This window comes from Anopheles moucheti, chromosome 3 (genome assembly GCF_943734755.1).
Source record: "Anopheles moucheti chromosome 3, idAnoMoucSN_F20_07, whole genome shotgun sequence".
NCBI classification, from domain to species: Eukaryota; Metazoa; Arthropoda; class Insecta; order Diptera; family Culicidae; genus Anopheles; species Anopheles moucheti.
The window spans coordinates 79,742,438-79,767,691 of record NC_069141.1 but is presented as its reverse complement, the minus strand read 5'-3'; the positions used below and the strand labels follow the sequence as shown (position 1 = coordinate 79,767,691).

Genomic DNA, 25,254 nt, shown 5'->3' with positions numbered 1-25,254 from the left:
TCTTTGGAATTGCTTTTGAGCCGGCGACCCGCTTTTGTCTTCTTGCTTGTTCCGATTCTTCGATAGCTCCCACGATGACGTCAATGCCGCCTAGGTGCCCTGAGGTGGGCAGATGCAATCATGCCAGAACTGTTCTGCTTCCGTTCTGCGCTTCATCGTCCGGCCAGCGCGGTGAGCACGTCTTATGTGTGCGTATTGCGCTGTGTCGTGCGACTGATGAAACAATACTTGCTAAATAGCCAATTGGGCTTTGCAGCTCGACCATTATGCCATGGTGTTGTTTTTGCCCTGCTGTTGTTTGCCCTCCGTCCAATATGCTCTCGGGTTGCTGGCGGTAGCTGCAGCTGAGTGTTCATAGTTTCTGTGACTTTTTGAACTAACCTACGTAGCTACGCTGCTGTAAGGCATGAATAGAGCCGCTGTGGTGATGGAAAATAATATACACCCACAGACAAAATGGTAAACGAATGGCAATAGACCGTAATGGAACAGACACGATGTCACATTTGGAAGGTGAAGCATGACGTATCGTGCAGAAATCATCCAAAAATGGTTTGAATCGTATCGTTTTTTTTCTAGTAAAACCATTTTTTAACTAATTTACACGTCTCAGAGTTCAACGCAGAGCAAATGTAATATGTCTCATGAGGTGCAAAAAATTGAAACTCTAAACACCTCCAAAAGTCGTAATGCTCACGTTTTGTGAGCTTGATTGCATACCTTCAGGCGTGCTTAGCTAAATTTGTGTTGCGAGAGCGTAGCAGAGTAATACATGCATACGATTTGAACTGAATTTCTTCTTGCACGTTACTTCACGCACTGTAAACTTCATTCAAAACAATTACACTGCGGAAGCCATAAGCTAACAGCACTTTAAGGCTTCGCTTCAAGGCGGCTGGCCACATTTTCTTCTCGCGGTAGAATCATTACGCTTTAAATGCATACACTTGAGCGAAAGAACCCACACACACACACACACACATACACGAACGCTTTACCTCAAGAAACGGTACTTATCCACAAAAAGGAAACCTTCATCTCGAGATGATTGCTTTCCTTTATGCTTTCCCGAGCAGGGAGCATTGTTCTTGTGGAATGTGAGAAGAAAATTACATGTGACCTTAAAATTTGCAGTTTAAAGAGCAAATAAAAAAGTGTTCATCTCCATTGTTTCGCAGCTTGACCTTGCGTCAAGCATGTTTCTTTACACTCGTCGCTCGTTGCGGAACTGACACTGCGCTGGGGCATGGGGTGGGAAGAAGCGTGGCCACTGTAAATAAACGTATAGTAAAACATCCCACCCGGCTATCAACAGTATCCGGCAGCAGTTCGTTGGCTTCCGTTCGCAGATGGAATTCATTTTTTAATAAACTTAATAATCGTCGCCTTGGGTAAGTTCGTCGATCCGTTTACGGCCGACCGTCGGGTCGGGTGTGAAAATGTTGTATAAACTCGAAACCATCCCCCGGTGTACGATTGGTGTGAATCGGCGAATGGACGTGGTGTGCTGGCAAGCAAAACGCTGATCCACAATGCAATCAGGGTGATGTGGACGTTCGAATGGAAGATGTGAACAATGTGACAGTGTGCAAGATGTTGAGTCAATGAGTCATTTGGAATATTCTATCGCGTTTTCCCCATTGACTCATGACTTTTTCGAAGGAAATTAGCTATCAGTCGAGCTATCAGTCTCGCACAATCGTCACCATCTATCGAACAAAGCAGTGACAAAACAACAATTACATTTTATTGTTTGCCTGTGGATTTTCCCAGGAAGTTGCTGTGTCGGCAAATGTAAGCAATTAAATAAAACAAATCATCTTTTTATATGATCTTGGATGAGTAATAGATAAAACACTACTACTAAACCGTTATTAACTCGTCATATATCAAAGCCTGTATCAAAGAACGCTGAGAATGCAATTAGTTTTGCGGAATGTCAGAAGTAACTCACCTTTAACTATATAAAGCCTAAATGTTAATCAAACTAAGAATTGCAGAAGTTTTGCTATGTTCTGAGCTCCATTTATCTTGGGTCATTATATTACTCCAGTTAATTATTGCAGAAGGTTCTCTATTTTATATCGACCATGAATTGATCGATTAAAATGATCGCAAATACCTTTACAAATCACCATAATTCTGAGCAATAGGTTAATGATTCATTTTTTCAATTCTATCTCCAATCTTTACGAGGACGTTAAAAACGATGTAAATCTCTGAAGATTCATTTTAACCTCACTTATTTTCGTGCAGGAATTTAAATAATTACATCTTTATCGAACGTAAGCTGTGGCAGTGTTTCCAATGATTGACAGTCTCAAAGTAAAAATGATACACACAGCAAGATAAACGTAACGCTTTCCATATTGCTTGTGGCCTGGGCCAACCGGCTAAACATTACACAGAAACGTTTGATCTATCATCTTTGACATATCGCAAAAACAACGCTTCCATCAATCTCCATCAAGTGGTGAAAAAAATGGAAAAAAAAGAGTTGTTCAGCTGAACGTTTTCATACATCAAAAATGTTCCCGTTTTCCAAATAGATTTCCCCGCAGATGCGTTAGTAGATGCCTGCATGGGCTACGATAGTTCGATTAATATAAAATCAATGGTATCTGCTGCTGCTGCTGCTGCTGTCATGATTGACACCCGTTGCTTGACTTTTCATCGATAGCGTGGCTGCAAATGTTTGTGCAGCCGTACCTACCAGAAGCGCAACCATTTGCCAATGGATGTTGTCTCCCTCCGTCCAACCGAGAACGTCCCCGAGCGGACCTGCCAAGTTCAGGATGACGATTACGATGTCGTTTCTGTAATGGAACGTGGTGTAGCGCACGCCGTTCCGTACCGCGCGTGGTACGTCTTCGCCTGCTAGATTGTCTTCAACATCTCGGGATCATCCTTATCGTTGTCTTACAAGGTATCTGCCGCTTCCCGGCGGCTCGGATGAACGAATGTGTGGGATAAGTGTTGAATGGCAGGTTATGTTTCTTGCTATGAATTTTAAAAGCGTCATCACATGCTGTCGTGCAGGTCTGCTGAAGGTGAGCAAAAGGAACGTACCCGCACACTAGCGTATCCACACTATTCCAGGCAAAAGATGTGACCAGTGGCCCATGGACGGTGAGTTTGTTTTTCCGTCCCGTCCCGGGCTATGGTCGCATGCTAAACGATGAATTATTGGTACTAAGGAGTTCCGAGGAGCGCACCAAGGTTCCGAGAATACCTTGAATGGAGCTGTTCGCACCGGAACAAAGTAAGCACCCAGGTAATGCTATGCATGCGAGCAAAACGTACCATCCTCGAGCAGGATACGGTAACCAATCCGTACGTATTCGCTCCGTAATGTACCGGGCATGATACACAGGATATCATCCAGGGGGGGGAAAAAAGCACACTCAGCGCAACACAAACCCAAGCAAGAGTCGGTCCCCATTCAAGAGTATCCCCCCATGCCTTCAGTGGAGGAAGGGCCTGCAAAACGGTGGAGATAGAAATATCAATTACTTTGTGTACTTCCGGTTTGCTGACGGAGAAAATAGCTCTTCTTCTTTCGTAGAAACACCGGTCGGTCATCGGACGACAAACTGGCCCCGGTGATGGATTGTGTTAGATCTCCCCCTAACCGTAGCACGTTTAGTTTCACGGGTTAAGAAAAGAAACGATCTGCAGCGGAACTCTTACCAAAAAGCGGTCAAGAGGTTTGCTTTAGAAGTGATTGTAAAAAAGGGTCTTGCCCCAAAGGCGAACGCAATGTGCCATGGTCGCCGCCGTTTGATTATGGATCGATGTTGTGTATCGATGGGACGGGACCCGATTATGATTATCGATCATTAGCCGGTCCATTATGGTGCCAGTTTATCTCACATCAGACGAATGAATGCTAAAGACAAATTCCTTTGCGTCAGCAGGGCTGAATTCTTTGTAATAATAAGAGCCATTGGCATTTATGGAAACCGCGCTGCGCCAGATCAAAAGCCGGTCAATAGCGGTTAGTTATTGTTCGTTGTTAGTTTCTCGAACAATATTGAGCTATTAGCGAGAAATGTTTACTTGTATTGCTAATATCAACATAAAAAGAGAGTTAAATTAAGATGTAGAAATTAAATAAACAAATATATATTTCTTCTGCAGGTTTTAATAATTTTATTTTGAAGCTTATGTAAGTTGCATTACAAACATGAAGCTAATATATGCAATAAAGCAGTAACAGTAACGGAAGCAGCAAAAAAAAACCTGTATTTACGCATAGCTTACCCCGAATTCCATTTCAATCCCATTCCGAATACGTTGGCCTGAAACTTTTCTTCCTTTGACCCTTTGGGGCAGAAAGTTAATTCGCTTTTCATCTCACTTTCAAACCACTACCTCCCCCCCCCCCGCCGCATCTGCATCACCTCCCTCCTCCGCATCGTTTTAATTGCTACACCAGTCACCGGGTTTTCGGGTGCATTCGAAATGAGCTGTGCGTTCCAGAGTTTCGGTTTCCCGTCCAATCAGACTTCCATGGAATGGGGAATGTGCTCATTGCGGTTGCTTTGACAACACCGAGCTGACCGTCCCCATACCAACAACTGTCAGCAGGCTTGAGCAGTATGTGTGTGTATTTGAGTTTTCACCGCTTTTCGAACGTTTCCACTGGCCGGTGGAAAACTCTTTCACCGAGGTAATTTGCAAAACTCGCAATTGCACGGTTGCACTTTTGCTGTGCGGGCACCATGAGTTTCGTGTGGAGCTGCTGTGCTTTCCAAAGAAACTCCTTGGTTGAATATTTGATGGTAACTACTTTCGATGGTGGTTATTTGTTACTGTTTTTTTATTGTTGGTTTTGCTAGTCAACATCTCACGGCTTACAGGCCAAACAGTGGCCCAGACTGGCAGAACACTGTGAAGGAAGCACTTTTAATTAGCGGAATTAAAATAACACAGATGTGATGCATTTCCCGTGATTTGGTTTTTACTTTTGTGCCCAAACTTTGATGCAAACTGTGATGCATCATGTTGATTGACTAATTAAAATAATTAAAGTTTCATGGTAGCCTTAAGGATGCGGTAGAAAACTATTCTACTTTCATTTAAATTTCTGCTTAAAATATAGCTCATGCAAGGATGCCTGGGCGTTGGGAAACTTAATTATTTTCTCCTTAATTATTTACAGTCGCAAAATTACTGTCGACTGAACCATTAGTTACATTGGAGAAATATGCAATCAGAAGGATTTTATTAGATTGCAATCACTTCACGGCACGCCTCGGGAGCTTTACTCTTCATCATTACCTTATGGGCAGACTTTGATGAACGCAAGGCGGAACAAACTCACTTTTTTCTTGTCTTGCTCACATAACCATGCGTATAAAACGAAATCGAATAGACGAGCTGTGTGTTCGAGATGAGGTTGTTTTCGTTTCTGTCGCTCTGTCGATGCTTTGCCAACCTCATTTCAGCTATCCATGGAATGTACATTCACTTATATATGTGTGTGTGTGTGTTTGTGTGCGTTAAGGTACAAACACACGAGAAAGAAGATTAAGGAATGCAATACCGGCAGCATCCAAGAAATGCAGCGATGCAGAAAAAATGATTGGAATGCTGTTTCCCGAGCAATGTGGAGGAGAAAAAAAAGCCATCCGGGAGAGAAAAAATCGTAGACAGCAAAAATAACCTCTACCTCCACAATCTCAATCTGGCGGATGTGACCGGTAAGTTGGGGGAACGGAACGGAAAAAACGCTTGTAAACGATTCCAAGAGGTGAGTTCATATTCAAATCACTGAGTGTAAAAGCGAAGCAAAGTTCACATAACGAGATTATCCTGCCGTGACCGGAAAACGATGTCCGAGCAAAGGAGCAAACAAAGCGGCACACACCGCTTGCTGTTTCGTTGCGTTGCTTTCCCTGTCTTACTGCCATCGGGTCACTCACGGAACTGCAGGCTAGAAGTGAAATCACATACCCGTCGATGGAGCCGCCTGGTCGTTCTCGCCTGCCAATGGAGGCGCCCAGTCGCTCGTGTAGTACATGGAGGCGCCTGGTCGCGCTCTCGCACACACAAAAAGAAAACACGAACCGCATGCATGTCGATTCTCGGACAACATTCAGGACGGTGCCCGTTCCGCCCGTTGGTCGTGTTGAAACTTGCCCACGGCACACGAGTGTGAAAAATAGCTGATGTCGACAGTGATAGATACGAGAATTTATGATAATTTAATCAATCATTGACTCGGGCGCGAATGTCTGGCATCGTGGGAACGCTCGCTTTGTCGCAGCGTTTAGCAGGACGGAAGGCGTGTAATGTGCATCCCTTTCTGACACCCCCCCACAACCGACAACCCAGTTTGGTTCCCAGCGCTGTACATAAATCGAAAAAGTTGGTACGGAAAATTGTCGGCGTGTAATTGTTACTGTCGTACGGAGTGAGCGTATAAACTGTACTGAAACAGATGAGAAATTTTTCCAACAAATAAATACACAATAAGAGAGAGAGAGGGAGAGAGATTATTCTATTGACAGATAGGTACTTGAAAGTAAATTATAGAGTCAAGAGCTAACCATTTAAGACCATTCAACCATTCTGGGCAACTGGCATTTTCGACCCAATTCAGTGAATATAATGCTGCAAGGTTTCTTTATTCTATCGCAAAATCTATAACCTCTTTGCATTGATTCTAACCCACTAACCTAGAGCTTTATTGTCCATGGTGCACGTTAAATTATTCCATAGTAATATTCTACCTTTCTGGATTAAAAAAAAAACTTGCACTCAATTAGGCACAACCAATCAATTGCACAAAAAAACGACTGAACGACAAAGTGTAACTGTTTTCCACGAAAATACACAATCAAAGGTCAACTTTTGTATGAACCATCAACCCATCAATTAGAGTCATCAGATTTACTTTTTATTGCCTGATTGTTCTCGGTTCTTAATTTTATATTTACGTGGACGATATGATAAACGATTCGCGGAAAAGACACCCTACAGGATCGATTCATGTTGTTTTATCTGTATTGCTTGCGGAAACCACCGAACGCTGGATGAACAACGTGCTTAAAAGGTTTCATGTGGTGCATGTTTTTTTTTTACATTACGTTCTTGCCGTATTTTCCTATTATTTGTCACCCTATCGGCGGTTTGCTGCGGTCTCTGCCCACTTGATCCTGTAAAGGCAGCACTCGAACGTTATCCGATCGCACTGTAAACAATCACGATGAAACAGTTTTTTGATCTCCCGGTACCATGTATCGTACACAGTTTCAATAGCATTTTTCACGCTTTTGTGATGAGTTAAAGTTCATTCGCCACCGCATCAGCGGCAGCTCGCACTCGGCACGACATCTCGGTTAGGATACGCCGAATGCGATGTTTCGCTCACACCCACACATGAAAGCGTCCGGGTTTGCGTGGCCGGTAGTCGTAAAATTCTGCACCACAAGCAAACAGGCGACACCCCACGCTCTAGCAATAAGGGAGGGGAGAAGAATGCGGAGGTCGGTCCAAGAGGACTGCTGCCCGGAACAGCCATCGACTGATGATGATGGGGTCGTTTACATCAAATCGGTTGGTTTAGGTAGCGTTTACAAGCGGTTGGTTGGAAATGAGCAGAGTGCAATGAACACGCTGCCTACACCATCGCTGGGAACTCAGCTTAATGTCGATGGATTTTGACCACCAAACGTGGCCGACACGCAGATGTGGTTGGAAATGGATTGGCTTGCAAGTGTACTGCATGTGATTCATCCATGCTGGCGTGAGATACAATCGAGTATTTTGTAAAATTGAAGACAATTGATTCCATTCGCAAGATAAATATATCGAGCAATAGAGCAATAGGATTTTGACGTGCTTGCTATTGTATTTTTACCAATTTTCACGTTGTCGTTCAACTAAAATTATATCCCGGCTAAGACTAACACATGTCTACTGAAATCTACCGGGAAAGCCCAACTCATCTCGAATGAAAAATCGTCAGCCCAAATTAATTCTATCGATCGACCTCTCCAACTTCATCTGCCAGGGGCAAGGAACACGATGCCGATTAGATTACTCAAAACCCAACGGGTAAACGATACAGTCAAATGCGATTACCGATCGATTATCGCCGAATATGAAGTTACTTTGCCGGCAGAGACGTCGTGATTCGAAACGATTCCCACCTTACCATGAAGACACCCGTCGACGATGGTCGGGAATCGTATGTCGTGGAATTAACCTTTTTTTTGGGGCAGGAAATTGTGCTCTGTTTGAACCGAAGATGCGATATGAAGGAAAGGATCTGGAGACACCCAATCCAAGAGCAAGTAGACGATATCCTAGACATGCAGGAAATCTATCAAATGTATCAGTAATTGGCCCGTTTCGATGAAATGAACCTAATAGCTATGTGTAAATTAAGGGGAAACACCAAATTATTCTGTTCTTTCAGTTCGGGTGGTCCGGATAGAAAGTAGTTTTCAGTAAAACGTTGTGTTTTAACGGCCATTTAATTGATCCATTAGGATTTGCTATGAAACTACCTTATTTTCCGAGCTCTTACGAATGAATCAACCAAAATGCGGAAATCCCTTGAACTCGTCATGTGTTATATTACAGCTTTGATGAATGGGTTTTTTTTGCTGCTGCTGCGTTGTTGATGCATTCTTTCCTCGGAAAACATCATCCGGTACGTGTACAACGAAACAACGTGTCGTGTAAAGACTTGTCATGGGTACGACCATTCTCCTAGGGCAGCACTTGACACTTGCACCAACGATATTGGCACGCGATACAGACCCCGCTGCGCAACGCACGCTTGAAACCTCACCGAAACCTGCGGCTAATTTGCGTGTCGGCCATTGCAAACGCATCGATGCACGATCTTCACCCGTCATGATCAAACTCAAGCGACACAACAGAGAGGAGAAAGTGATCGCATCGCTTATACGTTGAGCAGCAAGTACGCTCTTCATTCCAACTATTGGCTCGGTAATCGCCACTTATCGCAATGCGAGGAAGAACGTTGTGGTGCATTTCCGTCCGTGTGTGTGTGTGCGAGTGTGCGTTCGCACTCCTAGACGCAAGTGAACAGTGAATCAATATTTTTCTTTGCTTCGCAGTAAATTGACACCCACCTACACCGTGGTGACCGTGTGCCGGTCCCACTCTCAACAAACGCCACGAGAACACTTACACGGCGTTGGTTTCTGTTTCATTTAATGTGGCCCTTTTTCCCGCTCCTGCTGTCTGATCTCTTCCTCTCTATTTACCCACACATACTCACCCAACGGGGACCACCCTTCCATTTGCGTGCGTTCGCGACCCTAGCGAGCGGCAGTATATATGTGTAAAAATGCACCGAGTGCGCACCGTGATTCAGTAGTACGGTATCGTTGTTTCGTTGCAGATCGCGGACGTCGCCACGGTGGAAACGACGGACAGCTCGAGCTACAAACGACTGATATGTAAGTACACAGCCACTTCCGATTTTGTTTAGCTTTGCCCCCCTTAGGTTTCGGGTTCATTAATCAAAGGCACATAAATTTACACGATTCGTGCAGGGGATTACTACGGGGCTGACAGCGCTTCGTCGCCAGATTAATTAGTGCTCCGGGGCAAACATAAGACGCAGCGCTCGTGCACCCGGATCGATGCGATCGATGCTGCCTAAGGGCACCCCGGCAACTGTCCCTGACCGGTGTTTATCGGAACGCGAATTACCCCGACACGCTAACAAAAAGTGACAGTGCTCGGTTATGCAACGACCCGATCAACACACCGCTCCAACACCCGATAAAACAATGATTGAGCGGTGCAATGGATGCATTTGCTAGTGGTGTTTGTGGTGCTCGTCACCCCGTCACTTAGGGGTCTTTTTTTTCTGCGTGAGCGTGTGTAAGTGGTGCTGCAGCTCACCGAACCGAATGGCTTAGTGCGTGCAGTGACACTCTCGCTTTGGGACGAGAAGGTGCAGCTGCGGTGTAGTTTCGGTGCAGTCGCGCATTAGTTTTCCCTTGATCTCCCACACGGCCGTGCTTGTCGAATAGGGGGAGGGTCGAATGGTTTATTGTCGGTTTTATCCGTCACGGTTTTACAATTACGATTCGTTACGTGCCAATGCAATTGCACGCAATGATGAGTGCGCGAGAAAATTGAGATGAAAAAAAAAAACGAATGTGCCAAACTCGAAACCCCTTTATCCCTGCGCGGCCAATGCGCGCCTAGCGGGGGGCGATACGGTGACAATCGCATCACGGTCAACGGTAGTACTGTGGCACGGTGATGTAATTGGTAATAATTTATGCACAAAACGATCCGCTATGTGCAGCGAGATTCGCGCAATTTTTGGTTTTGCACGGACCATTGGCTGTTATTGTTACGAAGATGCATGTGCATGCGTTCTGACGGTTGCGTTTTTTTTATGGAAATTGTTCCCTTTTTTGTGATGCTATTTGAAGCTTGCAGTACACAAAAACTGCACACTGATGGGATGCATTAATAAATTGAATTCATTTATTTATTTCGATTTTCTGGAGCGGAAATTTTTTGGATTAAATTTAATAGAAAAAAGTGCGATAATTCGCCGCGCTTTAACTCGCTTATCTATTAATGCCTCTTCACTAAACAATTCTTTTATTTATCTAAACAGAGGATTTGGGATTAAAACTTCTTATATTAGAGAATAAGGGTATGAGATTATTTCTAGTCTTATAATGACATTATTATATTTCATTTCACCATCAGAATTAGCAATTTCCATTTGCATTAAAGGACCAGTACATGAAGCAAAAGGTTCACAAAAAATCACAAAGTTTATAAAAAAAAAATACTCTCACAAATTTTACCTTTGGTTTAAAAAAACCTTACTCACTAAACTGACAACTTACTGTCAAACACAAACTACCCAACATCAATGTTTTGCTCATGGATAAATGACAACATTTTTTTGAGCTTGTCGGCGTAAAATGTTTTTAGCTTGAAAGGTTTTTAACTCAAACTTTTGGACACTTCGCTTCGCTTGTACAGACCGATGTAGTGTCTCGATTCATCCAATCTTGCGGATGGTAGTTTCACCTCCAATTCTCAAATAACCTCAAACTGTACAATTTCTCGGTGTAATTAATCAATTAGCTACCAAACGGTTGGTGGTAATAAACTCACAAGAAAGTTAATTCATCCTATAATCAAAGTTAATTCCACTGAGGTAAGCTAGCATTCGAATCGTCCTATGAATTAGACATGATTTCGCTATACAACCATACCAAACGCAATATTATTTCTTTGCCAGAATAATAAACAATTCCAACCGTGGTTGGCGTGGTTCTGGCCACAGTCACGGTCTCCCACTTTCCAAGAAACGAGGCTTATCTCTAGCCCGTTCGCCGTTGGTCGGAATGTGAGGTAGTGACCCATCTTCAACGATCTACCCTCGCTCGGCTGTGCAAACTCCACTGGTTTTCAGCAACCTCCACGATGAAACACAGTCTAATAATGCCCACCGGGTATTGTTGGGCGCGTCTGCTTCGTTGAAATGATAATGGAGACCGAACCTGGGCGAAACTTTACGATCGATCGGATTCTAGGAACAGTTGATGATATACCACTGTGAGTGCGTACCGTGGTTCGAGTCGGGACATGTGTACTTAAATCGTGTACATGGACACACACGTTGAAGATTATAGTGCGTAAAATTGGGGGTCTTTTTACCTCGCAGGAGGATATATTGAACCTGAAGACTTAAACTTTTCAAATAAAACAACATCAAAATCCGAGACAAACAGAAAATCAAATGGAAAAACCAGCCATTTCATTAATGCGTATGAAATTTGCATTGATGCAGGCTGATGGTTCCGGTTTACTAGCTGTCACAAACCAGGCAACCAGGCAAACAAACAACTCGTTTCCTTCTTGCTGGTGGAAACCTTTTCCTCTTAGCATGTACGGTATCTCCAAGCAGAAGGCTTGCGTTTGGTTGCTGTTATTTTCTTTTTCACATTTTCATGCCCGTCTGGGTTTGCGATACCGAACCCAAGCAGCCAAGAGTTCGTGGCAACACCCCAGGGTAGGACAATTAATCCCCGCTAATTAGAAATAGATCTTCCAGGAAATGCTGGTACACGCGGCGTTTATTCGTGCTCTTTTTTTTCCTATCAACTAAAGTAACGAAATAGGACGTAGTTTCGAATGGAATTCAATTTCGCATGTCTTTTTGGTGCGTTGGATTTGCAGCAAATGAAGCATTAATCTGCTGCAATATTCTGCCCTTTAGACAGAATCCACAGCGCAGCGGCCATCCACATCCACAAGTTCCGGCTGTGCCACATTATCTGCCACAATCGATGAGCCGCCGGGTTGTACGGGCTCGTTGCAACACTGTGACATGCTTCGAAACGGTGACGGGTGACGTGCTGTGGCAGCCATTAAGAGATAACCCTGAAACGAGAACTGTTGCATCGGTAATTTGTTAATCTGTTGAGTAATTATTTTAATTACTCACTCGCACATTCGCGACGACCGCGTCAGAATCGCGTTTTCGAGGTTAGACACCGGGCAAGCCGGCAGCAGCAACAGCAGCACAGCAATAGACAACGATCACGCGCACACAGCACGATCGTGCCTTCCGCTTATGCAAAAATACGCTGGAGCTGTGGCGCACTGATTGCGGCGAAGAGTCTACGTCAGCTGACACCGTCCGGCAAGTGCATAGCAATCTACGGTGACAGGTTTTACGTACACGTGGGGTGTACTATTAAAGAGGACGTTTGTTCCTATTCCTTAAAGGGAATTAAATAGAGCAATGGACATTTTATCTCCATCGAACTAACTGTATGCAATTAGTCCATGTAAGGAGATTACATGATCAAAAATATAATGAACTTTTAAGGGTTTAAAATATTTATATTACATGAACGATACTCTACAGGTTGAGCAGAGTTTGAATATCCTCTAACAATTTCTAGTGGATAAAAAATGTACACAAGTTCTTTAATCTCTTTTCACTTTATTTAATGGACTTAGCGTCGCAATGGCACTGTGACGAAATTGAGTTGAATGTTAGAAAATTAATACCGATCCCAACAGTCCGGTCCATTCCGCACGAATGACGCACTGTTTACGTACCAGAGCTCAGCATAATCTGCACAATTTCACACCACTCCGGCTGGAACCTCAGGACGCACCGATGTGCACGAAAAATTCCAACAAAAAGGAACACATTCCTGCCATATCTGGCATCAATCGTTTCGTGTACGAAATTTCTCACACGGACGCACCAACTCCGGGCCACTCCGAGCTCGCCAGTGATCGTTATGAGCAGATAATTATATGGTACGCACGCTGCTTAGTTCCGGGAATCGGGCAGGGAGTGGAAGGCCCGTCCACACGTCCCACGTATGTCCCATGGGAGGCTGGCGCACACTCATGGTCCCATGGTCCCAGAGCTACTCCGGACAAACTCCGAGCGGAAATTAACCAATCCAGTGGTGCGTTCGATACTTTGATTGCCACTTTACGAAAGCATTTAATTGAGTTTACTACATGATGCAACAGACTATGCGAGTGAGCAGCGTCAGTGTAGTAGCTGCTTTCCGCCTGACATCGTTTGTTGCCACGGTGAAATTGCATTTGGTTTGTTGCATCGCATTTTGCCGTACCGTCTTCCGTACGCTTGACACACCGGCTGACCGAATGCTTGAAGAGGCCCCGCAAATGAAAGGATGGCAAAGTCCACCGTCAATGTGCGTACGTCAGGATGGGACCGTTTCGACTTGCGCTTGACGACTTGAGCAAACGGAAACAACTTCCCACCTTCCCCACAGCTTACACACCATCCTTGCACACGGTCTTCCGTCGGAAAAGCCTTCCTGGACGGTTGTTTTCCTAGACCGAGTGCCATCCAATGGAGTTGCGTGACCAAATGAACAACTGGAACTTGCGAGCGCCAACGGTATTTGCACAGTCCTCTGTTGCAGCACCTTGCTCAACCCAGCTGACCCAGAATAAGCGGTGGTAAGCAACTGTGGTCGAAGCGGTCGGATTTGGGAATTACGATTTCGTGTCCGTTTCCGCTCGTAAAGAGATTTATGGTGCATACGTGTGAGACGGCCGGCGCACACCATTCCAGAACATGAACGCACACCAAATGCAGTGCAGACAGAGTTTTAACTACACCATCAGCTTTACGGACAGTGAGCAACGCAGACGCAACTAGTAAAATTTGAATTCATTCTTTTCCTTACGCAACCAGCAAGACCGAATGCGGCTGAAAATTCATACGGGAGTGTAACCATTATGTCACCTTCCTTCTCACGGCTGGAGAGGTGCCAATACGGTTTGATAAATTGTCCCATTAGGTTGGGCAAACCTTCGACTGCAATCTTTCAACGGCCCATTTAGCTTGATGTCATTAAGATGCAGTGGAAGCGTAAGGTCGGTGATGCACATACACACTGCAGTACAAGCGTGCGACGGCGTGTAGGTGTCGCGAGAATATATATATATATACTCCACCTTCCGTACTCCACGATTCGGCGAAAATCTCGGCAATTAATCAAATTTATGAAGCAAGTGGAAAAACACTTTCATCAACCCTAATGGGCATGATCGGGCCAGCCAGAAAAGTGTATCCACGGTCATGGTGTAATGTGCCGAAAGGTTAGTAGACCGACTCCGGGTGTGGTGTGTGCGCGCAAGGTAGTATTTAACCGGGTGTTTTCTGTGAATTATTAACAGATTTTTTTAATGAACGGCAAGTAACATCTTTTGACGTGTTGTACGTGTCCAATGAGAGGTTGTAACGCAATGCAACTGATATTTTAGCAATAAATCATTTCTTGAAAATTTCCTAATAGAATGCACACAAATTGGTCTTTAAAGTTGGAATTAAATTCAGACAATTACCACCTCTAATATAGGCTTCGTCAATCAAATGACGCCTGAAACTATGCAATCTTAACTTCTTTAATAGCATTTTATAACAAACGGTGGCTTATCGACAACCTTACAAACTTTTTATGTGGTTTTGGATTTCCCTTTAGTATGTTTCAAAATATCTCCTTAAATTCGTAATATTTAGTAAAAAATTAAAAAAAAAACACTCAGTTAATTTGTGCTATATATTTCTAAACTCCATTTTCTCCGGTTTTTAAGTTGGTGAATGGTAGAATATGGCGAATGGTTAAATATGCATTTAAAATCCTAGATAGAATTTAAAATGATGTGTCAAAAGACGTTAGACTTTCCCCAAAATTCAAGTTGTAGAACGTTTCATCCGAGTTAGCTTTTTTTAAAATTTGGATAAGAAAGTTGAAAGTCGATGAATTATTGATATCGATTTAATATCCCCTTTTTTGTAAGAAAAAGCTAGATTTGAAAAAGAATTAACTATAAACAGCTTCATGCTTCAAATGAGATTCGTAGAATAGGTCAATTTGCTGTGAAAAATTCCACCGATTCTTTTTATATTTATACTCCGTTAACAAGCACCAGCTTAAGATCGAAGATTAATTCTCACAACTTGTGGCCGTTGACCACTGGTTTGCCCGTGAACATTAGCCCAGAACTAAAATAGAAAGCCAAAAGTGCCGCTCCATAAATCAAGCGGAAGAAAATCCCAACCAATTTATCGGCTTCACCCGAACAACGCATTGTATTGCGCAATTGTTGCTCGCTATCAGCGCCGTTTTATCACCGGTGCCTAGTAAGCGTTGCAAGCGCAACCTTTTTCCTTGCTATCGGAAAATCGATCGATTGGTCCACATCCACATCCACCCCCCCCCCCCCCCCCCCCCCCCCCGTTTCGGGTGTCTTCCTGCCGATGGTATCTCGATGGTTCGATCGACACCGTTTGCAGACCGGCCTAGGCTAACTTTATCATTCTGCTGGATAGTTTGGGGACGAATGAGGCATGCAAAGGAGCTTTTATCAGCGAAACACCCGCTACAACATACACCGCTCACTAAACAAGTGCTAATCGAAACGGTAGAATGTGTATGCACCATTTTGTCCCCACTTTCCCCATTGCTATTTCCGTCTCCGGTGTTTTGTTTGATTTCGGAACGACCTTCCCCACAGCCTCGAAGCACCGAAAGAGCTTTCATTTCTGGTTGGGAATACAAGAGAGAGAGAGCGAGAGAGCAAGAGCGTACTTTCTTCGGTACGTCAAAGCAAACTTTTCCCACTTCCGGCTTTTGGAAGGCTATATTGAACGGAAAGCTTAAAACACGCTATAGACTGTTGATACCCATACACACACACAGATACTGTAGCCGGCATATTGGGAAAATTTAACTACACACGCTTCTTACAATCAATCGCCAATTTCCGTTTCGAATGATAAACAAAGCGAACATGAGCGGCGTTCGACCAAAAAGAAAGGCACCCCGAATTAGGTAGCGTATTGATACCGTTTAAATTGGAGGGAAATGGGAGTATTGCAACCTTCACGCCATATTGCTAAACGTCCTCGCCAGCTATATGTACTTTAGTGTGCGTTTGTGTATTTGTGTGTGTATACTTCTAACCCTGATAGAGAAAGATAGGGAGATGATAGTCGGGCGGGTAGTCACGCGATAACGCGACAACTTACAGGCCATCATCGATACGATGAGTGTTTTCCAAAATGCTTTTCCTTTTGTTTGCACCCATCCCCCCATCCCACCTTGCTTCTTCACACGCTCCCTCTCTCTCTCTCTTTTCCTTCAAAGCGAAGAAAGCGACGACAACAGCAACAAAAAAGGTGGTCAGATACACCGGATGGTTTGTCGCCATTTGCATAACCTTATCTGGGGGTAAATATTTGCGCTGGAGAACGGTAAATAACTGCTGCATTGGAATGAACTTTAGCCTCTCGCCGTAAGCGTGAGCAGTGGGGGATGGGTCGAGCGCGAAATATTTAGAGGAAAAAAAACACGAAACATTGGACAACTTCTGCTGAAACTTTTCACTTTTAAGAGTCAATCATACAGATTGAATTTGTTCGTTCTTTTTTGATAGATTCTGTATGGGGTGCTTGTTTTTTGTTTCACGTTTCAAAAGTTACCATGCAATATTTTAAGCTTCATTTCTCTCTTACTTAGCTTTAAACCGAATCGCTATTGCAAAATTTTGCGGTTTGTAAAATGTTTCTGAAATTGGGTGGAAGTTTTAAATTTGAATCGACTCCAGTTCTCCTTGAAAATAATCGACAATTGGTTCTCACATTTGTAGATACTGTAAATGTATAAACCTTTATCATAATTCATCCCATGCATATGTATATCTTGACAGCTGTCATAGTGATTGTCAAAAAAGCTCTCAAACAAATACTGCGCCGATTATAAAATACACAACCGTCAGAGATATTGAATTATTATTCAGCATTTTAAATGTTTTAATTTTAGAACCCAAAAAATATTATAATTAGATCTTATCTGTACTCTAATGATCTACCTGTCTCCTTGGAGTTAATACTCCTGCAACAGGTGACAATCACTATTATTTAATTGTATGTTTTTTACTTACTCAAACATTCCGTGACGTTACATTTTAACCCAACGTCCAAGCATCTCAACAATTCTCTAAGTTATGCGATAACTCCCACCTGGACGGAATGCATAATGTCTTCAATTTTCAACAATTATCGTATCACCTTCTTGACCAACCAATTAGGGTTCATTCACGAGCGGCAGTCATTGGCTTAATTCCACCGTAATCTTACCTTAATGTGAACCTTTTTGTCTTTGGGATCGAGCGGACACCTCTTGTGGATACGAAATAACTCACACCCACACACATATACCGTAGGATTTGTACTACAGAGCACCGATGTCCCCTGTGCTTTAATGTGAAGCTTTACTTCAAATGGAGGACTTTTTTCCAATCCACCACGGATTCTTGTTTAGTCCAGTTCAAGCTGCTGGAACTTACAACGCAAAAGCTACCTATATGCTAGCTTCGTGCGTGTTGGCTGTGAACAAATATTTGCATACTTCTTGTTTCTTTGCTTGCTTTCCGAACGGGTAGAAATTGCAAAGATGGAACAGCGAGCAGTTCGATTTTCTCGCAACAGCTTCTCGGTGACCGGTGTATCCCTTGCCGTTTGCTTGGAATTCGATCGACACAAACGGGAACCGCTCTATGCCGGACCAGTATTAAGTGATTAATGTTATGTTTTTCCACTTCAATTAAATCGGATCCATCCGGCCAATACCCGGAGCGGGTGTTTGTGTGTTTGTACATGAAAGTCGTCGGTCGTAGTATGGCAGTGCCCGGTGTCTCTCCAGCTGGTCCGAAAATGCCCCCAGGGGGAATAAGGTACCGCTCCATGACTGATGCTTCGTACCGATCCGGATGAACTTGAAGAGACCATGTAAACATGTTTGCACGCAGCGTTTTGCCATGGCCGACTGCTTCCGTGCCCGCTATCTAAGTGTGCATGTGCGCGTGTGTGTGTGTGTGCAACCGTGAGTGTCCTGCACTGTTGTCAACTGGCTGCTGGCGATCGCAACCAAACCGTTGCTACACGACTCGCACCAAGGTTACAGGGTGCTGTGAGCGATTCAAAATAAATGTTAAGCTAATTAATTGGCTCCTCCACGAACGAGCGCACGGGAATGAAACTGAACAACGTATGAAGCGAGGACCTTGCCCATCCGATGCAGGATGGGTGGAGACTCGAACAGGACAAAGGTAGAAAGTTGTGTGGGAGTGTGTGATGTTTCAATCAGGATGAAATGGCGCTTCTAGATGGAATGAATTGATTTGTTTTTGATAAGCTTTCTAAAAAGCTTTTCAATGCGAAATAACTTAAAATAAAGAGAAGTATGCTCATATGTACTGTAACAAGTTTGTTATATTGAGTTTATTATACACGCATTTGCTTGATCGGTGATCCTTGTGCCCTGTGTAATCTTTTCCACAGTGAAGACAAGAAAATCAATTTCCCCACCCAACAATTCCTTGGAAACGTAATCGTTTAACTGAAAAACTAATTTCCTTTTTTTCATCAGTAACTTGATACTCTCAACTCCAAGACAAGGACCTACACACACACACACAAATAGCAAAAAGCACAGGCTTTAATTTAATGTGTTTGATTAAAGCAACGCTTTGCGCCTCTCGTCGCCCCACGCGATGCCCACGCTCGGGTGCATCTGGCGTATCGAAATAAATCTAACCGAAAATAGACGAACACAGCGCAAAAGGTAAGCACAGCCTAAAAACCGAGCAATGACGGACTTTGACAATTAAAAAGTTTCATCTTGCCGCTGGTATGCTTTGTTCGATTTTTGCTCAGGCCTCCCGTGTAGTCCCTTTTTAACTGCTCCTTCCTATTTTTTTTTCTTTGGTTTTTGCTTCCCTTCGTCAACAACTTTGAAACATGTGGGCTGTACGCGAATGGATGCTGCAGGGACATCCGAACCACAAGCTCTCGTAGTTTGCGGAAGTTCTGTTTTATTGTTTTATTTTTCACGTTCAAGGCATTGATACAGTTTTAGGATCTTTTTATTGTAATTGAAAATGTTCGGCACAAGCTGGTAGCGAGAAAAGCGATTTTTTTTTCATTAAAAGATTTTTAATCAATCAAACATATTGCTATCCAATAAAGCCTCATTTTTATCCTATATAATGCTCATCAATCTGAGGAGAAAAAAAAAATATTTTAAACAACATCTGACGTTTGGAATTGTCAAGTAATTTTCACTTCATCGAAATGGAGGCGCCCAGTACTTTACACCTTCGAACCATTTCACTGCTCAATTTCGATTCCCTTACCAAAGGAACCCGGTTAACGTTTGTTGCTGTAATATCTGCTTTGCTATTTGCATTTTATTTCCCAAAAAGAAACACAATTGGCAGAATAACATAACGTTAAAAAATAACACACATTAAAAAGCTCTAAAATTCCCTTAACGACTCAGAAAAATATTACGCACAATACACACACACACACCGACAGAAAAAAGCATGCTCAGCATCAAAAAGCTTCTTCTTCTTGGGGTAGAAGATAGAAAAAAAAATAAAACACGAGTGCGGTTGAATATTTTATCCGAGCACGATAATGCTTCTGGCAAAGTACATCAAACAACCATTTTGGTGAAATATCTATCAACTCGCTAATTGTGCGGTACGTACGCGCTCTCGAATCGAAATTTATTGCGCTTGTCTTGGCGGAACTGACGCTAAAGTGCGCGGATTAAATATGCACTCGGGTTTTTTTTAGGAGGTGATAGAGTGGAGGGTTAGGTAAGTGGGTGGCGTGAAACGATCGTACGATCGCAAAGTTTTCGATAGGTGGGAAGCAGTGGGTGCGTCAAAGTGCCGATTCGGTTCAACAGCATCGATTATTGGTAAAATTGATTGGATCTAGCACAGTAAATCACAATTAGCGCTCATCGCAGCAGTAACTTTTCAATGGATAAAGCTAATAAATTGCAATAATGAAAAGAAGCACACATATTTTGCAATCATTAGCTGACAACTAGGCGTTGAAAAATCCATTACAAAATCTTTGTGACTGATAGCAGTTAAAGGTAACTAAATTCAACAGAAATCAAATTATCAAACATGTGCACTGGAACTGGAATAATCATCGACTGAAGGTGTAATGAAAACGACAATGCAATTGAAGCGTAGCGTTAATTAACGCTGGGAATTCAACAGCTTCCTGAGCTGGTTCTTGCCTTGGGGGAATCCGTTTTACGCTCCAGGCACGTAATGGCCGGTACGTATCCCATTCAGAAAAGGATTACGCCAACTTGGACATCGGTAGAGCGAAGCGTCGGACAGAGACGGACACAGAGCATCGTTGATGACTTATGGATTATAAAAAAGGACGCGCAGCTTGATATGATCGTCGAGTTCCGTGTGCGACATCTTCACCTGTCACCGTTTCACAATGGAGTGATTAACTTCCTCATGTACGCTCCAATCAGGAGCCGCAAAAAGGGGTTTTTGTCACCGTATCTACCTCGCGTGTGAGTTTCCAAGCGTTCTCTCCGATGTCCTGCACCATCGGGCCATCGGCCGGTCCGGGTTTTGGTTAATTTTTTAGATGGAAGCGGCAAAGGATAATGAGCCGTTTGGTTGCAAACATAAACACCGTTTACCGTCGGTTAAGCCCGATCCGGAAGCCCTCATTAAAAAGGCTTACTTACGGGGCTATCATAAAAAAACATTACTCTTGATTGCAACTCGGCTCACGCTCACCGGATTAGTGGCGCTTGCTGCCGATGGCGCACGTGGCTACGGGGTAAAGAAATGGCCACGAGAAAGCCATAAACATTCCATCAATTACTTGAGCTGTGACGGGAAGGTAGATGTGTGCGTGTATAACAGTGGAAGATGAATGGGAAGGATTTTATGCGCGAATAATTTTTAATGTTTACTCTTAAGCCGGGCCAAAGAAAATTGCCTACCTTTAAAACCCTTCGGCTAACTCGGCGGGCTGGCCCTTTTCCAGGCACTACGGTGAAAGTGAAAAAATCCTCCTGCCAGCGTCCGATCGTATCTTATTTTATTTTCTCTCAGCAAAATTGCTTAAATTGCTGGTGATTGCAAATTTTGTCTTCCCTCGGCGAATGCCAGGTTTTGGCTTTGTTGTTTCAGTCGTGTTTTGTCGTTTTGTTTTCATCAATTTTAGATAGCTTCACATCGCCCGAACAACATCGTCCCGTTTGACCCTCCGATGGGTTAATAAATGGTCGAAGTGGGATAAAAAGCTTCTACCGACACAGATACATGCGATACACGAAAGCTTACCCCCCCACACACTTGGAAAAGGGCCATAATAGACCATCGCATAATGGGAATAGTGTTGGCCATTCCTGTATCCTCTTCTGTGGAATATTTTGAGAGAGTACATCAGTGTGTGCTTCCCAGGGTCTGAGATCTGTCCTGCTGTTTTGTTATTTAAGTTCCTTCGAAAGCACTCCGAAAGGACCGCTTACGGAATGTTGACAGGATGAAGGATCTGAACTACCCCCTTTCGGTCCGAGGCGGATGCCCCGAAAAACCCGGCCATCGTCGGACCGTTTAAACCCGCTCTGTATTCTTGAAATGGGCCTGGAAGAAATTCTCTTTCCCCAACCCCACAGAAAGGCTCGCACTAACGGCATCACCAGAATCGTCCGAGGGCCGATGATGAAATTCTCGGTGTGACAAACCCCGTACCTTTTGCAAACGTCCCAGACAGGGACAGACCGTTCCCGACAGTGCGCTACCCTTAATGTATGGGCCCCGGAATGGTTCCGAAATGCGGATCCGTGTGTGCCTTTTTGACAGTTTCGAATGTGTGTATGTGTGTGTACGGGGACGGTAAGGTTGGCCGGTTCATGATCAAAGGATAATGTACGCTTTGTCCGGCAGATGATGAAGTTGTTAGCCCAGACGATGCCGGTAGATCCGCATGGATTCATTGGTTTTGGAATTCATTTATGCATTCCTCGGATGGGCCACGGCTGGGGTGCTATCGACCGAGAGAGTTCCTTGGAAAAGTTGGATTCGGCCAACTGCGAAGATGCGTTGGTTTGTGGCAAATGTGTAGGCCCACTACCATCGAGTGATTCTGTTTTCATGCATGTTACAAATTTAATCGATGCTCAACCAGGGACAAACTGTTGGGAAAACCGATTGGGTGTACAGAGCAGTTTGGGAAATGGGAACGGTACAGGAAGCAATCTGATTTGCTTAATTTGAAATTTTAATTCAATTGCGCTGCCTATAGAGCTGACTGATGCAGTGGCATTTCAGCAAAGTTCTAGTAATAGGGCGTGTTAAATGTTGTTTTCGTCTATTAACACTTTCTGAAGCGATGAGGAGCTCCTTTTTAGTAGATCGGATCTCGGAAAAACTGACATTCTCCCACAATATTATTAAAGTTAGAATTTATAAATTGATTGAAAAGTTGTTATTTATATCAAACATCTTGCTTAACGCACGATCTCCAACATGAAATCAAGTCAAGTCCGTCAAAAATATCTCAGAATCCCAAACAACAATAGATGAGAGATCGACACATGTCATTCTCCTTGCGTCAAACCTCTGCCAGTGACATATGCCACCTGTCACTTTGGCGTACCCGAAAGCTTGTTGCATTTAATAAATTCATACCGATTTAATTTGCTTTACAATTTCCCGCTGAAAGCAACGTCATTGAAGCTGCCCAAGGCCCATTCGGTGTTACACCACAGTAACACCAATTAGCCCAAAATAGTTCCCGTGAAAGCAAGTGCCCCCGAACGCACACACACACACACACGCACGGAAACACGAAGCGACATAACGGGAGTGGTGGCCATTACTCCATTCAGCTTTTCGAAAAGCCGCCCGCAAACCCATTAGCGTCAATTAGCGTGTATAGTTCAATTATCAAACGCTTGTCCTCTCTTCGTTATTTTGTTGTCTAATTAATTCACTGTTGTCTCGCCATTTGCTGCGTCCATTTCACTCTGCACTCGCTCAGCGGTCTTATCCATTTGCCCACGGTGCTTACACCATTTGGGGCACTGCAGTGTACTGTGTAGCTTCTGTGTTTAAGGGTACTTTTCATCTTTCTTTTTTTGTGTGTGCCGAACAGATCGAAATAAGCTTCTCATTCTGTTTGTGGAGTTCAAAAAAGCCACAGCAGGGCGGGATGCTGGATAGATGAAATAGAAGGAAAAAAACACCCGTTTTGAGTTGGATATCAGGAAAATGTTTTCCTCGCTTGGATATAAGGGATGAAAAACGAAGAAAAACTCGAGTTCTCTAGTGGTTTTGCCAGGAAATAGGGTGAGAGAGCGAGAGAGAGAGCACACGCGCGAGAGACAAATGCATAATTAGATGATAATTTGATTCAAATTGTTTGCTGCTGCGAAGCATTTTGCCTACTCGAGTTTCTCGACCCGGGTCCCCCATTACATCGAAACCATGCCAGGTTTTGAGTGGTTTTGGTATTTAGTTGCAGTGCAACAGTGTAACCTGTTTCTACACGGACAAACCGAACTACAGATCCGAACTCCTACTGATCGATCAATGATCAAACATTTGGCCCAGGGATCAAACCATCCACCAGCCGCTCGATTGTGTATCAGCAACTTCCGTTCATGAAATGGAGCCGAACAAAGGAGGCAGAAAATCCACGCACAATAGCGCGTTGTCCCATCGACGACCAATCGTGTTCCGTTTATCGTAAAAAAAGCGCCCGTTCATTTATTATTCCTAACCGAACGGGACACCAAAGGGCAACGGAATAAACCAGCAGCAGACAATCGGTCCGACCGGCAATTAATTGGCCCCGTAAGGACACCGACATTAGGGGGTGAGAGCAACGAAAAAAAACCCCTCAACAACGTACAGAAAACCGTCCTTTTTACGTATCATGAGGGGGAAGGAACGAAATAAAATGGAGAATAACCCAAGCAAAAAATAAACTACGGGAATGGAGGAAAAACAACCGGGACTCCATAAATATCCCTTCGTTCAAGCGGGACCGTTGCGTTACGTCTCCGTCTACGGCCCTTTTGGCACAGTTTGTCAGTGTGTGTGTGTGTTGTGTGGCGCGCACTCTGTCCCGATTACGAGGTGGGAAGGAGGGGCTATATCATCTGCGTTTGATTGTTGTTACCGTTTTTATGGCTATTTCCGGCCAAATGCCGGACTGGTTAGATAAGTAAATAAATCACGAACCACCGTTTATGTTCGCCCGTTCGGGTTTCGAGTTGATGATCGTCTACTCATTTTGTTTCCTTTTAAACTGCGAATTCGTTGCGAGCCTTGTGAGATGAAACAAGATACTTCTATCGGTTTGCAACATTTGTATCCTTGTGCTCCACTGTCATTTTACATTCATGAGTTGAGATTGGATGGTTTGCATTTGGAGCAGTTGAAAGCGCCTGAAAGTATGCAATATCTTTTTGAACACCAATCAGTCACGGCTGACCCTGGACTTAACAAAACCTTTCATCTCCATCTCTGACATGAAAAAGAAAACAAATTTGATATTCAAGATATCAATTAAAGATCATATTTATTATAAATATTTAACTGAGCTTAAATAATCGTTTATTGTAAAAAAATACAACAAAGAGAAGAACAGTTTAGTAGCGAAGAATTAACTTCCTGCATACCCTTGGGACCACGGTTCAACTTAATTGTTGGCCGGCAGATAAAATAACTTCTCCGTTTCCTAGAACAGCTCTTTACAAGCTGATCTAAACTAATCTGTAGCCAATTAAAATTTCTTCCATCATGCGCCAATCTGGCTGCAACTTGGCTTGCAGACCGAACCCGTAATGAGATTTGCCGTACTGGAACTTT

General features: G+C 43.6%; 1 protein-coding gene across 2 annotated transcripts in view; it reads left to right on the top strand.

Moving 5' to 3' along the window:
- The window catches only part of LOC128304824 (uncharacterized), a 135,069-nt gene that overhangs the window by 87,425 nt on the left and 22,390 nt on the right, over positions 1-25,254 (top strand). For both annotated transcript variants that reach the window (XM_053042061.1, XM_053042062.1), the window contains exon 2: positions 9,386-9,443. In XM_053042061.1, coding sequence (XP_052898021.1) covers positions 9,386-9,443 — 58 coding nt within the window. The remainder of the gene's footprint in view (positions 1-9,385; positions 9,444-25,254) is intronic.